This window comes from Calypte anna, chromosome 6, assembly GCF_003957555.1.
Source record: "Calypte anna isolate BGI_N300 chromosome 6, bCalAnn1_v1.p, whole genome shotgun sequence".
Classification (NCBI taxonomy): Eukaryota; Metazoa; Chordata; class Aves; order Apodiformes; family Trochilidae; genus Calypte; species Calypte anna.
The window spans coordinates 22140725-22158294 of NC_044252.1; the positions used below are offsets into that span (position 1 = coordinate 22140725).

A 17570-nucleotide genomic window follows, 5' to 3' on the forward strand; every position below is an offset into this window, starting at 1 on the left:
ATCCTGACTGCAGAGGGGATGGTCTGCTGGGGACTCCCATCCCCAGTGAGGTGACAGGGACAGGACCCACGCCAGAAACAGCTGTGAGCACCAGGATGGGCAGGAGGGCTTCTCAACCCAAGCACCCCGACAACAGGTAAGGTAGCATCCACAGTGTTTGCACTCTCCCTCATGCACAGAATGAGGGAACATTCTTGTGAATACAGGACAGTCACCTGGTCTGCGTTAGTCTTGACTTACATGTATATTTTAACTAACATTAACTGAAATAGCAAAGTAAAGAGCTGCTTGGAATAGAAAACACAAATTTGCTTGGAAAAGGCCAAAGTGTTTCTGACCACATGGGTGGTTGGGCCAACATTGTCCAGGGGAGCAAAGACAGCACTGTGAAAACCACAGGAGTCTGGTTTCCTTAAATCACTACTTTTCCAGCTAAAAACAAACTGGGAAAGAAGGATGTTTCAGCAGCAAATTCCCCACGTCCTGGGAAGAAGCCTGTGTGCCCTTGCCTTGAGGGAGGCAGGTTGTCCTGAAGGAGACACTCAGAGGGTCCCAGCCCTCTGCTCTGGCTTTGCCAAAATAGTTTGCACAGGGCTGATGGCATTGTTCTGTCTTCCCTCTCCCGGGGCTGGTGAGGGTAAGCTGCCTCCACCCCCAGCATCAGGTCCTCATAGCTCATGCAGTGGATGCCCCTGCAATGTCTCACTTGTCACCACATCCCCTCTCAGGACTTGAGGACATGCCCACCCTTCCACCAGGCAGAGCCACCCTCAGCCCCAGCCCTGAGCCACCAGCCAGACAGTGTTCGCTCCCTGAGCATCCCCCAGCAAAGGGATTTGTCACCCTGTTCCCCACCCCAAAAAAGAGGCTGCTGTGCCAGGACTGTTCAGAGAAGGAGTTTTGGGCTAGGACGTTCTTGCTTCTGAGATGTCTCCAACCCCCTGGAGTAGCCACAGTGAGAAAGATGATCTCTGCAGCTGGACATCCCATCTCTGGGCTAGTAATAGTCCTCCTCACTCTCCCCGTAGTCCTCAGGCATCGTTCTGGGCTTTGGCAGGGAAAAGCCTGTCAGGTTGAGCTGGTCTGAAATGACAGCATGGGAATGATGTGACATTGCTCCTGCACTCCCAGAGCCTGTTCCTTTACCCACCAGGACCAAAGCCACATGTGGCACCTTGCTGAGGCATCCCCAGCACAACACTATGCACCACAGCTCCCAACATAGCAGTCCACCCTGCCCAAACTTCCCTTTCCTTTCCCTTCCCTTCCCTTTCCTTGTCCCCGTGAGAGCAGAGGAACAAGGACACAGTGCTCACCTGGTGTCAGGACAGTCAGGCTGGCTAATGCCATCACCTCCCCAACCCTGTTCCTGGCGAAGCAGCAGTAGGTGCCTTCATCCGTCACCTGCACACCCTGGATCTGGAGCCAGCCTGTCACTTCGTATTTCTGAGGGCCACCTCTGAACTGAGAGGATGGAGATTTTAGTTAGAACTGGAGCCAGGAAAGCCCCTCATGGGGCTGGAACAGAAAGGAAGGGGAATACAAGCCCAGGGCAACTCCTTGTCCCCCTAATATACAGAACACCTAATATACAGTCCCACCTTTTCCCACTACCCAGGGGCATGGGGAGAATGGGCACCTTGTCCCTGAGAGGGCCTGGAAGTCCTACTTTGGGCAGGACCCTGCAGATGTGCCCTGAACTCCTAGCTGTGTTCCCAGGTGTCTCCATGTACTTAAACAGCAGAAGGATGCTGGGGCTGGTGCTTTGCAGGGTGGCAGAAGCAAGGGGTGTCTGTGACACAGGGACAGGGAGCCTGGAATGGTTCAGAGGAGCCCCAGGTCACCAATTTTGGCAGACAACTGCTCTGGTGCCAACCATGCTATTTTCTGTTTGTCCCCAGGAAGAAATAACCTTTTCCTGACCCAGCTGGGCTGCAGCTGCCTTTGCAGGCTGCAATTATTGTGCAGTGGCCAGGGGCAGAGGACAACCAAGTCAATGCCAGCCAGGCAGGATAGCCTGCTTGGGCTGAATGTCTTCAGCTGTATACAACCACAGGCTGTGGGGTGGTGGGAAGGCCAGAAGGAAGGAAGGGGAGCCAGCACATCACCCCACAACAGCACTGAGTCCCACCTGCTCTCTAGGGCTCCCCCATCTAGGCCACCACAGATTCCTCTCCATGGGTGCCTGCTGCAGTGCACAACCCCAGTGCCTCTGCCCACAGCCTCTAACAGCTGGGCACACCCAGCTGGGCACTATATTTGGGGCCAGCCACAGGCAGGATGCTGATCCCTGGGCCTGCTCCCTCTGAGACAGGAGCGCAGATCAGAGCAATGGGCAGGAAAGGCCTGCCTGAGTCTGCTGGTGGGAGAGGAAAATAACCCAGGCTGAAAGGGGACTCAGGAGATCTCCTCCAGCCCTGACAGTGGGGTTATGAGTGAAGCCAACAGGAAGAGGAAACTAAAGGCAGAGAGGTGGGAAAATCCCTGCTACAGGACTCTGCAAGTCCTAAAAAATGTTCTGAAGTTGAAAACATAGTAGAGAAAATTGCAGAAGACAGCTGTGCTGATGTCTACCTATCAGCTGGTTCTCATGGTGTGCAGGCTGTAGTTATCCCTTCATATACATCCCCAGGTAGCCAGACTTGGCCAGCCACCCCCAGAGGATGACCATTTTCAGGTCTGATTGCCTCTGAGCTCTGGGAAGGGTTGGGTGACCCCATGGTCATGTCCAGCATCCCTGGGTCATATCCAACATCCCAGGTACACCACTCACCTGAACAGAAATGTGGGGGTCATCTCCAGGAAGCAGCATCTCTGTGCCATCCTTCCTCCACTCAATTGATGCCATGGGGTAAGCAAAGACCTCGCAGCCAAAGATGACATCCTGTCCAGTGACATTCCACGTGTCATAGGGAGGAGAGATGATCTGGGGCTCTGAGGTGGGGGAACAGAAGAGTGGGGTGGGCTTAGATGAGGTCCCAAAGACTCTTCTGGGCAGGTCTGAGCTAGTCCCCTGTGGGGTGGGAGCATTTGGATCACACAGAAATGCCAGGACCCTTTTCATGCCTCTCTCCTCTCCCACCTATAGCAGACCCTCACCTTGCCCCAGAACAAAGTCTGGGCTCCCCAGACCATGAGGATTGCCAACCCTCCTGGCCTCATTTTCTTGTCTGCACAGTGGTGCTCAGGGATACAAGGGGAACAGGAACAGTTCGATAGCAGCAAAGCTACAAAGCAAATACCTCCAGGTCTCACATCCCTTTGCTACAGGAATGGGACGAGGCATCATTCCTACCCACCCCTGCTCCATAACCACCACACAGCATGAGCTGTGGTCATGGGAAGGTCAAGGGAAGACTCACCTTTCAAATATATCTTTGGGGAAAATAATTGAGAACACAATATCTACAGAAAATACAGTCAGCTTTATGCCCCAGGCTGTGTGAGAACACTGGGTGACCTGTGCGTACTGGGGAAGGCTGGAGCGTGCTCCTCCCCCCAACCCACCAGTGCCTGTCCCACTCAGTGTCCTGCTGGGTTTTAAACAGGAGACAGAAATTGTGCAGCCAATCAAACCGACCCAGGTTTCCATTTGCAGGAGGCAGCCACATTTCTTTGGAGCACTGGGCCAGCATGAACCCCCTGTCACCGCCAAGAATTTGCTAACAGTTCCCTGGAACTTCCCCATCTGCTCCGGCAGGACTTGCTGCTTCATAAAACCCCTGCCCCCTCTTAGCAAAGCTGCTCCCAGACCTCTACAGGTACCAGATCTGCAGGAGCTGCCCTGGAGCAGCAGAACAGGGGGGACCCAGAGATCCTGGGAATATGGGTATTCTGTGCCCAGCCCTTGCTGCTGCCAAAGGTGTGTGCTGCCAGGTGAAATAATTAAACCAGATCCCCTGGCTTGTCCCTTCCAAGTGGTTGAACCTCTCTCTCCCTGCCCACGCAGCAGCTCCCAGGGCACTACCTGATTTCGCAGGGCCCCTCGTGGACCACTGTGAGGTTGGCATCAGGTATGGGCACGGGCAACCTCCAGGAACCTGCAGATCTGGGCATAGGTTTTGCCATCAGAGCCGCAGAGGGCCAGGTGGGAGAGGCAGCGCACTTGGGGCTCGGGCACCTCTCTCACGCTGCAGGTCCCCAGTGTCCAGCCGCATTCCAGAGTGCTCCCCACACTTGCCATAGAAGTAGTTGGTGTTGTCCAGGTCACAGATTTGTCCTCCAAGTTGGCGCACTCCCAGCAGCAGTCACAGGCATCCCGCACTGTGCCAGCCAGGCACCCCGCGCGGCACCGGGCACTCTCTGGCCGGCACTCGGCGCAGCCTTCCCTTCCTCCAGCAGCCGCTGCCAGCCCCGCTGGAGGTAATCAGAGGTGCTGGGAAAAGCATCGCCCAGCTGGAGGCAAGCCCAGTGCAAGGAGAGCAAGAAAAGCACGAGGCAAGAGGATCTCAGCTGGCTTGGTTTCAAACATCCTTGCTGCAGGTCCTCTATCCTGGTCCCACCATCACTTGGACAGGATCTCCAGCACTGCTCTGCCTTCCCTGGCTAGATCCAAGGAGTATCCTGGGCCTGCAAGGAGGGAGGATGTGTTACCGGTGCAGGGACAGCCTCCCACCCCCCTAAAGCCCAGCTGGCTTGCCTTGAGCAGAGTGCTATGTGAAGTGCAGGGAAGGGCTGTTCCCAGCTCCCCACCCCAGACCCACAGCCACATCCTTCCTACCTTGGGGCTCCTCAGCTCCTGCCAGGCTCCTCAACCAGCTCCCACCCTGAGACACTGAATATTTCCAGAAGGACAGGGCTGCTGATCCCAGACTCACCAGGTTTCATCCTTTTTCCCTGGCAGCCTGGTGGGCAGAGCCCATCCTGCTGTGACCCACCACAGCCCAGGGAGCTGTGGGACTGGATGGAGCTGGACAGGCTGTTCCACACCGTCATGGCTCAGATGGTTTGTACTCTGTTCCTCAGTTCCTCTCAGGAAACTGTCCTCCAGCCAGGCATCCCTTTCTTCTCCCCATTGCTTTGCAAGAGTCACAAGCCCTTTTTCCTCCCTCACTGTCCAGACAAGTGCAGTGGAGCGGCTGCAGACAAGGGGCTCTTTCCATGCTGGAGGCAGCCAGCCGAGAGAAGCCAAGCCCGCAGATGCTTCCAGTCATATCTGACTTGTCCTCTTCCCCTCCCCATGCTGTAACCACTCTTTTTATGCATCTCCAAACTGAGCAAGGGCTGAAATGTTCCCAAGAGTGCTTTCTGAAGCCCTTCAGTTATCACTTAGGTGACAGGCTGAGCATGGGTGAACTCAGCACACAAGTGGTCAGTCAGCAAGCTGGCAGCAGGTCCAGCATGGTCAGCCTGTACCAGCACAGAGGGGATCCTGTCCCCAAATCCCAAGTCTGCGTTACCTCCTAGGGAAGCTGAGAGGCTGATCTGCTCCTAGGCTTCCCATCCCTATTGGGGGCATATATGGGGTCTTAGAGCCCATACCCACAGGAGGTCATGATGAACCATAACACTTTATGAGCACAATCCAGCTGCCCTCCCTGAGATCGAGTGAAATTACCATCCCCTGGCCCTGGGCCACCCAGCAAGAGTTAGGCTGCAGAGGGGACCCAGGCGGCCAGGCTATCCCTTCCCCTCTTGCTGGGAACAGCAAGCCCACCCAGCTGCACCCCGTAGCCCCTTCACCCTCCAGGACTAACACAGCCTAGAGCTGTCGTGATGGGGATGGCCAGGCTGGTGGTTTACAAGATTACACATGCATGTACCCCCGGAGATAACAAATTGTGAAGGTTTGACCCATTTAGCAGAGACCACCGAGCTCCCCAGGGGTGAAAAGGGCTGAGGGTCCCAGAGCCCTGGGCTTCTTTACCCTGGGCTGCAGGAGCAAGGCTCCATCCCGCGATGCATGTGGGGGGCCAGGAAAGGGGGGAATAATGGCAAAGTTGATCTCTGTCTCCCCAAGTTCCAGGGTGCAGGCGAGGGCTGGTTCTGGGGGTTCTGGCTGAGTCCTGGGAAGGGGCACGGTGTACCTTAGGGTACCCCTGCCGTGAGCCTGCACTTACCGGAGGTGCCGGGGAGCGGCAGTTTCGGGGGGCGGCGGGCGGGCAGGCGCTGGTGCGCAGTGGCCGTGGCAGTGGGGCTGCTGGCCCCCGGCTGCTCCGGCACCCGCCGTGATGTCAGAGAAACGTGAGTCCCCCCGCCCCTCTTCGGGTCCTCGGCCCATCCCCGGACCGGGACTCGGGCTGGCCGGCACCCCTTCCCTGCCGGGGTCCTGCCACCGACCAAAGGCTTCTGCTACTCCGCCCTCCCAACACCAGCACCTCCCCGTGGACCCCTACACTGGAGTCACCCCAAGACGTGTCTCCTATCTCCGGGGTAGAAGGATACCAGGGTGGGGGGCCAGAGACTGACTTTGAAAAGGTGGAAAAAAAGCCAGAGGTGGGCATGACTGGGGAAGTGGGTAAAGCATCCTCCACCTGTAATTCGAGTGGGAAACACAGGCTGAGAAATTGCTGTAATTGAACAGGTGGAAAGTTCATGGGGGATGTCATGCTCACCTCACTCCAGGAGCCAAGTACAGGGCAGGTATTGGGGTGCATGCAATTTCATTACCTTGGCTGGAATGGAGCACTGGTGATGCTGCTGCACACCACAGCAGTGGCAAAACCATGGACCTGGGGCTCCAGTGCCCCCTGGCAAGCTGCCTTGCTGCTCCCTGCCTCAGTTTTCCTGGCTCCAAGGAGCAGGGAACCCAGTGTGCCTATACAGCAGAAACATGCCATGTATTTGTGTCTTGTTCCCACTGCTATGCTGTGGGAATCCCACAGCCCAATCCAGGCAAAGAATTTGTAGGATTTACTTCCCCTGTGAAGTTAGGCGAAGCAAAGCTGTTGGACTCCTTGGAGGATCTGGTTTCCTTTACCACACAGCAAAAATCTGCTTTTGCTTTCCAATACCCTCCTGAAAATTTGTTTCGGGCTCCAGGGCTTTTGCTCAGTCACGTTGCAAATCCAGCAGCAGCAAATGATGGAAAATGTGCCAAGCTTCGGCACCTCTAAATCCACCTTTGTGAGCCAACCCACTCCTCCAGCCCCTCCACCACAGAGGAGGGTTTCCTGCTGGCTCTGCCTTTGGCCTTGCCTCCCGCTCCCCTCGGTGGCCCCCAGCCCCTGGCTCAGGGCGGCCTCCCTCCCCAGCTCCCTTTGGCTGGCCCATCGAGCTCGATCTCAGTGTGCCACAGGTTTTTGGGCCCCACATCCACAAGTCACTGAGCAGCTGGGGCTGCAGCTGCACTGGGGGCAGGGAAAGAGTTCAGAGGGAGAGTAGTGAGGTTTCCTTACCCATGCCCCTCAGAGCTGGTTCAGAGCAGAGAGGGGACAGGCAGTAGGTAATGTAGATGAGGCAGTGTCACTTGCACGTTTGGGCATCCCTGTGCCAAGCACACCCCTGCCACTGCCCCACACTCCAGGCAAAGCAATAGGGCAAGCCTGGCCCCAAATGCCACCTTCAGCCTACACAGCTCCCAGCCAGCACAGAACAAGCACCAGTACTTAAATCCCTGTCACCTCTGAAAAGTAAGGCCAGCAATGGTCCCTGATTATTTGCTGCTCTTGCCATTGTCAGGGGCCAAGGAGGGACAGGCCCATATGCTGCTGGCTTTCCCCGGCCTGGCTCCTTCTCCTGTGTGCCATGGCCCAGGTACCTGGTATGACCCTGGTATGATCCTCATGGGGTTACCATGGCCTCTGGGTGGTTGGATTCATCTGAGCATCATTGTAGCAAAGGGAGGGAGAAGCCATGTCTCCAGATGGAGATGCCCAGGCCAGAGGTGAAACCCAATGACAGACCTGTGCAGGGAAAGCTCCAGCCATGGTGCAACACAATCCAGTGCCTGGAAGCCATGGGCAGTGCTGTGCAGTGCAGTGCAGTTCAGCTCAGCAAGATGGAGCTCAAATGTGGCAGGCAATTAAACCTCCTGTTTAATTAGACTATTGAATGTGCTGATAAGTAATAACAGCTAAGAATGAAGGGTAGATATCTGACCTGTGCTTAACAAGGAGCTATACTCGATCAGACTTCAATTCAATCAGCACAAGCCCCTTGCTGCTCCGGGGTCTTATGGCTCCAGTTTCTGGGGCCAGATTTGGGGGGGAAAAGCATGGTTGCAGCCCTTCATGGACTGTTACCAGGGTAAATGACACTCCTAGCTCTGTGCTTGTTATCCCTCCTTTCTCCTCAATTGCCCAAAGCCCACTGAAGCCCCTGAAATTGGGCTTTGAGGGTGTAGAGAGCCTGAAACACCAAGGCCCCTTTCCATCTCCAGCAAGTTGCTCCCCATTACCATTTTTACCCCTTATGATGGTCCTATTGAAGCCAGGAGTCTGTGGATACTCCAGGCAGAGCTGCAGCCATGGCATCGCTCCAGAGCCCTGTCATGAGGATGTGTTCCTGATCACAGAGCTGTAATGTCCAAAACATGCTGCCCCAATGCTCCTGGCTTCACTAACCTACCTCTGGCCCTGGGTTGATTTCTTGGACCATCCCACAGGGAGATGGGACTTCCAGAAGTTGAGGCCAAGGGAAAAACCCACCCTGGAAAAAAAGGCGGGAGCCAAGTGACTCAATGCATGTCACGTCAGGGAGGGCCAGGGAGCAGTGCTGGGGATGGTGGGGAAAGGAACAGGAGTTATATCACAGGAGGAGAAAACATCACCAGGAGATGCTGGGACAGGGGTGCTACTGGCATACTGCCTGGGGGGCTGGGCATCTCATTTTGATAATAAACCGTATCTCCCTTGTTTCAGCTCAAACACGCTACTTCTCATTTATTGTCATCTGGAGCAGCCTGAGACTGTCAGGATCTGGCCTCGCCACCCCGGAGCTGTGCAGCTCAGTGGGTCCCACCCACATTCTGGGGGTCCACTGTGGGGACAAGGCACGAGCAGCAGGCAAGACCCGCACTGGGAAGAAGCCAGGCTCAGATTTCTCTAGGCTTTTCCAGAGCAAATTCCTCCTGCGAACAAACCCGTCAGCAAATTCTTGGGGAAATGGTTGCAGCTGTGAGCTGGGAGGGTTCTCAGGCCACCCCCGAGGAGTAGTGACCGAAGGGCGAGGGATGCCCCAGGCCGCCGAGTTATATTTTCAACAGAGGCAAGAGCTCAGCGGTCCCGGGTGCAGCTCAGCTCCTTCCCGGCAGGAATCCCTCTGCTTGTACTGGGTTTTTTTCCACCAACACCATCATCCAAGAGCAGGTCGTATAACTGGGGGCCAAGAACTGAATGAGAGGCAGAACCCGGGGATGCCCCCGCTCCACCCACACCCCCGACTGACACGGCCGTGCCAAATAAGGCACCTCCAGGACGGGTGAGCACGGTTCCCACCCCCCGCCACATACCGGGCTCCTTCCGCTCCCTGACTCCGGAGCAAGCAGGAGCACCCCTAAACGTCCTGCCCTCGCAGCCTCTGCCTGCCCCAGCTCGGGGCTGAGCCGGCTGAGGTGCAGGCAGGAGGCTGCGGGGTCTCTGCTGCCACCTCCAGGGCGCTGATGGCCTCAACGCCATCCTATTGCCGTGACACTTTTGTTCCTGTACCCAGGGTTTGCAGACCCTGGAGCAATGCATGGCCACCTGAGCTTCCTCGCAATCTCCCTGCACCCCTAAAGAAGTCCACGCCCCATGAGCCCACCCTGGCGAGACCCACAGAAACTTAATGTCCTGAGGGGTTTGGGGACTTCCTGAGTCCTGGGGACCCCTCTGCTCAGCCTAGCCTGGGTGCATGGGCTGCTTAACCCCTCCGGCTGGGATGAGTGTTCCAGAGGATGTCACCAATTCGGTGGCACCATGTCCTGTGGCAGATGTCCCCCTCTGCCCCCAGCCTCCATCAGAGCCAGCGGGGCTGGGACTCAGCCAGGGAAGGTGACCCACCACCAGTGCCCCCAGCACTGGCTGCCACTGGGGAGGGGGAGCCTGCCCACCCCCCTAGAAGAGGCTGGCCATTTCCAGGCGTCATTAAAGAGCAATTAGCTGGAAATTAAGCTGAGAACAAGTATTGATTAGCTCATTAAGGCTGGGGGAGCCGGCTGTGGCAGTAGGGATTGCTGCCGCTTGCCCTCATTATGGACAAGGTTAAAGCTTGCGGTCGGGCAGCTCATTAAAAATGTCAGGGGGCAATCGATGTCCCTGGCCCAGCACCCCCAGCACCCCTGGGGACACCCAGCCACTGTCTTCTGCAGGACTGTCCTGTGACCTCTGGAATGAACTGGCACAAGAAAGGATTGGTCATCCTTCCCCCCCACATCCACTGCTGCATCCTGGGCTCCCCAGCAAAGGTAGTTGTCACCTTTGGGCTTCTCAGCCCCACAAAACTATCAGCTGGGGGGTAATCTTTCTCTCCTCTCTAATCAGGTGTCCTCTTAACCCAGTGAAGTGACTGAGCCTGTTCTCTCTCAGCAGTGCTGTCAGCTCCAGGAATGGACAGCCAGTGTGGCTGGCTTGTAGGCAGCACCCAGACCTGCTTCCCACCAGAGATGAGTTTGATGTGTCTCAAGTCTAGCAGTGCCAGCTTGTATGGGGGAGTCAGGCCAAAGGGGGTCTGAGGAGTTGGACAAAAGCAGATGACGATGTGGGACAGATGAAGAACAGCCAGTGGCTCTGTGCAACCAGGTGCTGCCATGCCACCCTGTGCTGCACCTCAGCCACACAGATCCAGGTGCTCTTGAGATTCGCCCAGATGGGCCAGGTCTAGCCACCCTGAGGCTCTATGTCTCTAGTCCCCTGTACCCTCTGATGTCCCTCTCATCCCCACCTCTGCCATGGCAGCCATTAGCTCAGGGCCAGCTCCTAGTCAGTGCACACATGGAGGGTGTCTCCACACAGGCTCCTGGCATGGGGAGTGGGGAAGGTGTCATCATTATTTTTGTTTTCTTTGCACTGTCCTAGAAATATATTGTATTCTCAGCTAATCCCGTTCAATTACACCACAATAAAACACATAATAAAAACGTAATTCATTTTTCCCGAGCGCTCCATCTCCCTGTGTCTTGGCAAGCTATTAAAAATTTGTCTTCATTTTTCTGGCAAGAGCCTTGTACCTTTTCATCTTTAATTTATGAGAGCAGAATAGCTACTGACAAGCCCTTATTGCACAGCAAGGAGCTGCATTATTTATAAGCCGCCAATGGCTGGCTCAGGGGACATATATGCAATATGCTCGGGACAGCAGGAGAGGGGACAGATCCCCAGTGTGCCTGTCCCAATCCACGCCCCCACTCTGAGTAGGTGCTGGGTGCAGGTATCCTCCTGGCCACCCCCGGGGGAGGGGACACCCCTGTCCAGCCTCTGCAGCCTCTGCGTACCAGGAAAGCTATGGCATGCAGTGGCTCTGGGCTGCCTGGACCTTATCTCACTTGCTGTATCTGCCCATCTTTGGCTTTGCAGCAGCTCTCTCTCCTGTCCTGGCTTGGTGTGGCACTTCTGCAGAACATGGTTGCCTTCATTTCTCCTCCCCTTGCATAGACATTTTGTCCCTTGAATACCATGTTCAGTATGGGGCCCCTCACTACAAGAAAGAAATCGAGGTGCTGGAGCATGTCCAGAGAAGGGTAACCAATCTGGTGAAGGGTCTAGAGTACAAGTCTTATGAGGAGAGGCTGAGGCAACTGGGGGTGTTTAGTCTGAGGAAAAGGAGGCTGAGAAGAGACTTTATTGCTCTCTACAGCTACCTGAAAGGAGGTTGCAGCAAAGTGGGGGTTGGTCTCTTCTCCCACATAACAGGGATAGAACAAGAGGAAATGGCCTCAAGTTGTGCCAGGTGAATTTTATACCGAGTAAGAGAAACAGGAGAAATTTCTTTACTGAAAGGGTTGTTGGGCACTAGACCAGGCCACCAAGGGAAGTGGTGGAGTCACCATCCCTGGAGGTATTTAGATGTGTAGATACGGTGCTGAGAGACATGGTTTAGTGGTGGACTTGTCAGTGCTGAATTTATCAGCTGGACTTGATGATCTTAAAGGTCTTTTTCCAACCAAAACATGGCTAACCAAAACAATTCTACAATTCCCTGACATCCATCACTACTTCTGACTGCCCAGGCCCGTGGGTGACACAGCTGCTGCTCACGGGCTTACTAGGGTCCTGCCACAGCAGCAATGTGCTGAGAGCTGTGCATAGAAATCAGGATTAAAATATCCTCATTGGAGAGGCAGGCGCAGACCTGGGGCTGGGATTGAAGCAGAGCATCGTGTAAGCAGGCTGCAAAAGGGGGTGGCAGTGTGGGCAGAGCCAGTGGCAAGCTCTGGTCTCTCCACATCAGCCTCGCGTGGCAGTGAGATGCAAAGCCTTTGGTGCTAAAAAAAGCCCTCTTGACAGCTGGATGAGCTTAACCATGAGCCAAGCCACCCGGCACTGCTGCAAAGGCAGCAGGCTGGGAAACAGGAGCAAAAGAGATCCAGGGGGCACAGGGCACCCCAGGAGCTGAACTGCCTGGTCCCTCCTGCTTCCAGCCTCACCCCTATGCCAGTCCCTTTCCACCATAGACAAACTGGCAAGCCACATGCTTCTCTTTGCTTTTATAAACAACTGCCTTATTATCTGATACATATAGGTACATTATACATATATCAAAAAATAACCAGAGGAAATCACAGTGCACTTAAAGCTATTTGAGAAGGTCCACCTGAAAGCAAGTGCTCCAGGAGGGGATAGAATGACCTCTTGGGGGAGTCCAGCCCTGAACAGAGATGCCATTAAAATGAGAATAAAAACTGGAACTCTCTGCTGGATTTAAAATGTGCCATTTCTCTGGGGATGGAAGGAGCAGAAAACCCAGATTAAATCCCTGTAACTGCCCAGAGGAGAGCAGAGAGTGGGCAGAGAGCACACGCCCAGGCTGGGAGAGCCTCCCCCTACATTTAAGCCACTGTCTGCACTTGAAATTGTTCACCCATGGCTATTTGGGTATGGGGAGTTTTCCTCTCCAAAAGCTGCTTTGCCATCTTTGGGCATCAGCTTCTGAACCACTGGGGACCTGGGAGGTGCCTGCAGAGGGGTTTAACCCTCAAGTGCCATGATTATTCATTGTCTCCTAAAGCTGGTTTATCCATTGTCTCCTAAAGCACCATTTTCTTTCCCACCTCACATCCCCACTCGCCAGGTCCCTGGTGCCAGGTAGAGAGCTCGGCGCAGTGCTGTATGGCTGTGGGCATCCCGGGAAGCAGGGCTGAGCACCTGGGACCTATGAACAAGGAAAAGCAGCAGCAGCCCCAAGGGGCTCCAAGGGGCAAAGCTCAGCGATGTGCTGGCCCAGTGGCTCCACAGCACGCGTCCCAGCTGCCCCGGGACCTCTGTTCAGAGCCCTTTGTTGAAGTAGACTGTCTCCAGCCATGGGTCTTTCTCCCGGATCCGAGCTTGAACTTCAGGCTCCAGGCGGCTCACAGACATTGAACTGCCGAGGGGACACAGATGCAGGGAACAGAGATGGAACACTTACTGGGAACCGTGGATTGGGAAACCACCCACTGCCACCACTTCCCCACCTGCGCCCCACAGGGATGTTGTCCCCTGACCACTGGGGGGGAACAAGTTGTGTGCACAGTTTTAAGCCTCCAACCACTGGAAGGAGCAAGAGCACCTCCTGGGGGGGGCTGAGGGCACATGGAGCCTACACCACCCCCTGCTTTACCCCATGCCCTGCCCCATGGGGCTGCACAGGCGGGCAAGGTGCCAGTCCATACCTTTTCTGTGGGAAGAGCGCGCAGCACAGTGGGGTTGCAAACACCAAGCTGCAAATAAAAGACACAGAGAGGAGAAGTTGGGCTGCATATCATTCGCTCCCATCTATGGCCTGACCTCACCCCCATGCTGGGTGCTCAGCCAGGAAAGGGCTAAGTAGATGTCCTCTCCACACTCCAGACCCTGCATTCAGCTGCATTCAGCAAAGCCTGTGTAACAGCAACGCAGAGGAGCCCATGGCAGGCTTGAGACACCAAGATGAAGCAAAATAGTTCCTGGCACCAGGACCTTGTATCCCATCTCATCTGCCTGGGGAGGCACCACCCTGGGTGACCTCCAGCATTCCCCCCAAGGAGCTCTGGTGTGGTTCTCACCTCCCCTGCCAAGCAGACCCTCTGTCAGCACTGCCTCCATACTGGGGCTTGGTCTGCACCTGGTGCAGCAATGGCCATCAATGCAGAGTTACTACCAGAGTCCACCAGGCCAACCTGCAGAGGAGCATTCAGTATGGGTACCGCTGCCGTGGACAAGAAGCTGCATGTCAGTGGGGTGGATGGGGTGGGAAGATGTTTATTCCCAAAGGGATGCCAGCACTGTGACAAGATGGCGAAGATGTCGCCCAGCCCACCCTCCCGGGACCACTAGTACCTTCAGGAAAGCTCTCTTCTCCAGTATATTCATGATCACTGGAGGGATGGCTGGGGCAGAGAAGCAGGACATGAACTCCCAGTGCTCACAGCCCCCTGTCAGCCATGGGACCCCATCCCAGGCTGCTCAGGCACCAGCTACAGCCCCCAGACATGGGTGGGGGCGCAGGGACACTCACCCATGGCAGGGGCTGCCATGCCAATGCGGGACACTACCACCTGGAAAATGGCCTTCTGGGCTGCAGCTGTGGACTCACCCAGGCGGTTCCCATTCTCATCTGTGACAGGGATCCCCAGCTTGAGCTCTCTGCAGGGAGAGTTGAGGTGAGAAAGCCATGAAGCATATGGGGTGGTGACATCAAGGGACAGGGCAAGGACACAGCACAGGGGCATGTCTCCAAGAGGCTGACATCCACCTGTATTCCCCATCCAATGCCTGCATAGTAAGTCGGGAGTCTCAACTGGACCTACATTCAGGCTTGAGGGGCTCAACAGGGCTAGATTGGGATGGGGAGCTCTCAGCCACCTTAACTGATAACCCTTTGGGATGCAACTAAGTGCTTGTAACCTCAGACCAACCCCCAGGGGAAGGGATGCCAGCAGAGGAAGCCTCTTGCAAGGCCAGGGCACTGATCCCCATGTTTCCCACCCATGCGTAGTGAACCCCAACATGAGTCCAACACCCCCTGTCACAGCCCAGGGACTCACCTCTGTCTCATCAGCGGGATGTTGATGCAGTTGGCAGCAGCCACAGCTGCAAAAGGCACGTACCGGCCAATGATGGCTGGCAAGTGCTGGGGGAGCAAGCAGGGAGCATGTCACACAGAGGATCTGGAGGTAGTACTGGGTGTTCCTGTGTCTCCTACCATACCCCTGCAAGACCCTGAGGTGTCCCAGCCCCACCAGGGAAAACATCGCCTCCCCCCTGCAATACCCAGACGATGAAAGCTGCACACCCCCGGGAGTGTCCCCTTCCAGCCCTGGAAGGAGGCTGAGGGCTGAAAAAAGCCTGGAGAGATCTGGTTGGGGATGTAGTAGGGCTGGAGGGACAAGCCACCTCCAGAGCCATCACTGGGGAGAGGGGCAGTCTTGTGGGGATTCCCTGAGAAACATTTTCTCCCCTGCCCCAGGTGATGGGGTGTATCTCTGGCTCAGTTCAGAGCTGACAGTCGAAGGCCACCTCACCTTGGTCAGAGACTTGAGCCCCAGTGCTGTGACAACAGCCCCTGTGGTTGCACTCACATAGGCTGTCCCCAGTTGGCTGCAAGAGCAGAAGGTGATACCAATAAACCACATTTCCCCCATCCCACCACCTCCCCAAACAGCATGCTCTTCAACAGCATCAGGATAGCTGGCTTCCTTTCCAGCTCTACCACTAACTCTGCCAGCCCCCCACTGTCCCCATCTCACAGCCCCTCACCATTCAAGACGCTGTTTAAGTCACCCTCCTGGCATTCTGAGGTCACCCAAAGACCTGGTCAGAGGGACACTTACCTGGGGGTGATGGGTGCATCCCCACTGCGGTTGGTGTAGTTAACAACAGCATTGAAGGACTGGTTGACCCACTGCCAGAACAGCACAGCCGGCGTGGTCCTACCAGAGAGAGGATGGTGCTGGTGACACTGGGGGATGCTACCTGTGCTCCTATGGCACAGTTGCATGGCTAGGTAGGGGACACGTGTCCCCTCCTCACCTCAGGGCCAGGAGGGTTCCCCTCCTTGGAACCCCTCTCCTGAGCCTGGAGTGAGAAAGGGACAGGTACCTGTAGAAGGTCAACATGCAGCCAGTGATGGTCATGTTCATGGGGACCTGGGCAGACATGCGTCCCACAAGGATCATCTTCTCGCCCGTGTCAGGGTGGAAAGCCGAGTCGTAGATGTACTTCGCCCGCCAGAGCTGGTCCTCTGTCAGCCCTGGGGGCACCACGCCTGCCCTGCCAGGTAAGGGTAGTACCTGTTGGTAGACCCTCTACCAGCACGCATGCTCTACCTGGTCCCTCACACTATGTGGGGCATCTGGGTGATGTCTCAGGGACCATCCCAACAACTTGGAAGGCTGCTTTTAGCTGAGGGAGGCCAGCCCTGCTCCTGTTCCCAGCTCTGCTCCGGTTCCCAGCCCTGGGGATGACTCTGAGGCCATGTCCTGCCCAGAGGCAGCACTGGGGGTACACTCCACTCCACTACCTGTAGTCCTCCACCACCCGGCGGGCCTCCTCCAGCGTGGCCCCTGAGAGCAGCAGGTTCCGGGGGTCGGTCACCATGAAGAAGTGCTTGGCCCGGCCCTGGAAGGTGCTCTGGTCCCAGCGGGGCTCCTGGATGTTGATGGTGGCAGGCAGGGATGGTGGCATCTTCTGTGGTTGGGGGCAGGAGAGGTACAGTTCAGTGAGATGAGGTGTCTCTGTGTTCCCTCCCTGCCCCCTGCAATCCTGATGGGCCACCTCTGGAGCTCCCCCAGCCTGGGAAGGATGCGGGAGCCCCTTTTGCCCACCCAGCAGCCTTCGGGTGGGGTGATCCCCGCACTGAACTCCCGCCACCCTGCCAGCTGTTCAGTGGGGAGCACCCCAAACAAGCAGCCAGGCCCACCACGCCCAGCAGGGCACCGGCCACAGGGCGGGGGGGTGACAGGATCCGCCTCACGGGGCTGGCGCTGCTGCCAGACGGCAGGAGGGCGAGGAAGGAGGGAAGGAGGAAGATCACCACGGGAAGGCGCCGCGACGCGGGTCACGGTCCCATCTCCACGGCCGCCCCTCCCCCCCTCTGCTCATCGCCCAGAGAGGGCATCCCCCTACCACGCGTGACCGCACTGCAAGGTAGCGGGACCCGGGCCGCCCACAACACTCACCGCGTTCCGGGGCATCGCCCGCCGTGCTCCAGCCACCGCCCCGCTCCCGCCCGCCGCGATGACGTCCGGCTGCGTCAAAGGGGGGGGCGGTGCCGCGTGCGGGGCGGTGGGGGCCACGCGGGACCGGGCGGGCGGCGGCGGGGGGGGCGCGGTACGTGTCAAGCCACACGCGGCATCTGCCCCCCCCCTCCCCACTCCCCACTCCCTCACGCCCCCGTCATCGATTGCGCGCGCGGGAGTGCTCGCGCGTGGGGACGCGTTCTCGCGTGGGTGCGCGCGCTCGGGTGGGGACGACCGCGTGCGTCCACGTGGTTGCACGCGTGGGCGCTCACGTGCGTGCCGGTTCCCCTGCGCGTGC

At 56.7% G+C, this 17570-nt stretch overlaps 2 protein-coding genes across 2 annotated transcripts; both read right to left on the reverse strand.

Annotated features, from left to right (window-relative positions):
• Positions 1-227: 227 nt before the first annotated feature.
• KAZALD1 (Kazal type serine peptidase inhibitor domain 1) lies at positions 228-6220 on the reverse strand. The gene is given in 10 exon segments (XM_030453270.1): positions 228-1083; positions 1317-1464; positions 2774-2938; positions 3973-4014; positions 4016-4126; positions 4128-4222; positions 4225-4326; positions 4329-4545; positions 5867-6005; positions 6060-6220. Coding segments are annotated over 10 exon segments (1266 nt in total). The 3' UTR covers positions 228-997.
• Positions 6221-13344: 7124 nt separating this feature from the next.
• On the reverse strand, positions 13345-17295 carry SFXN3 (sideroflexin 3). The gene is given in 12 exon segments (XM_030453106.1): positions 13345-13437; positions 13727-13774; positions 14194-14232; positions 14235-14241; positions 14373-14422; positions 14551-14678; positions 15080-15165; positions 15557-15632; positions 15866-15964; positions 16134-16304; positions 16555-16721; positions 17213-17295. Coding segments are annotated over 12 exon segments (900 nt in total). The 5' UTR covers positions 17228-17295; the 3' UTR covers positions 13345-13423.
• Positions 17296-17570: the final 275 nt, after the last annotated feature.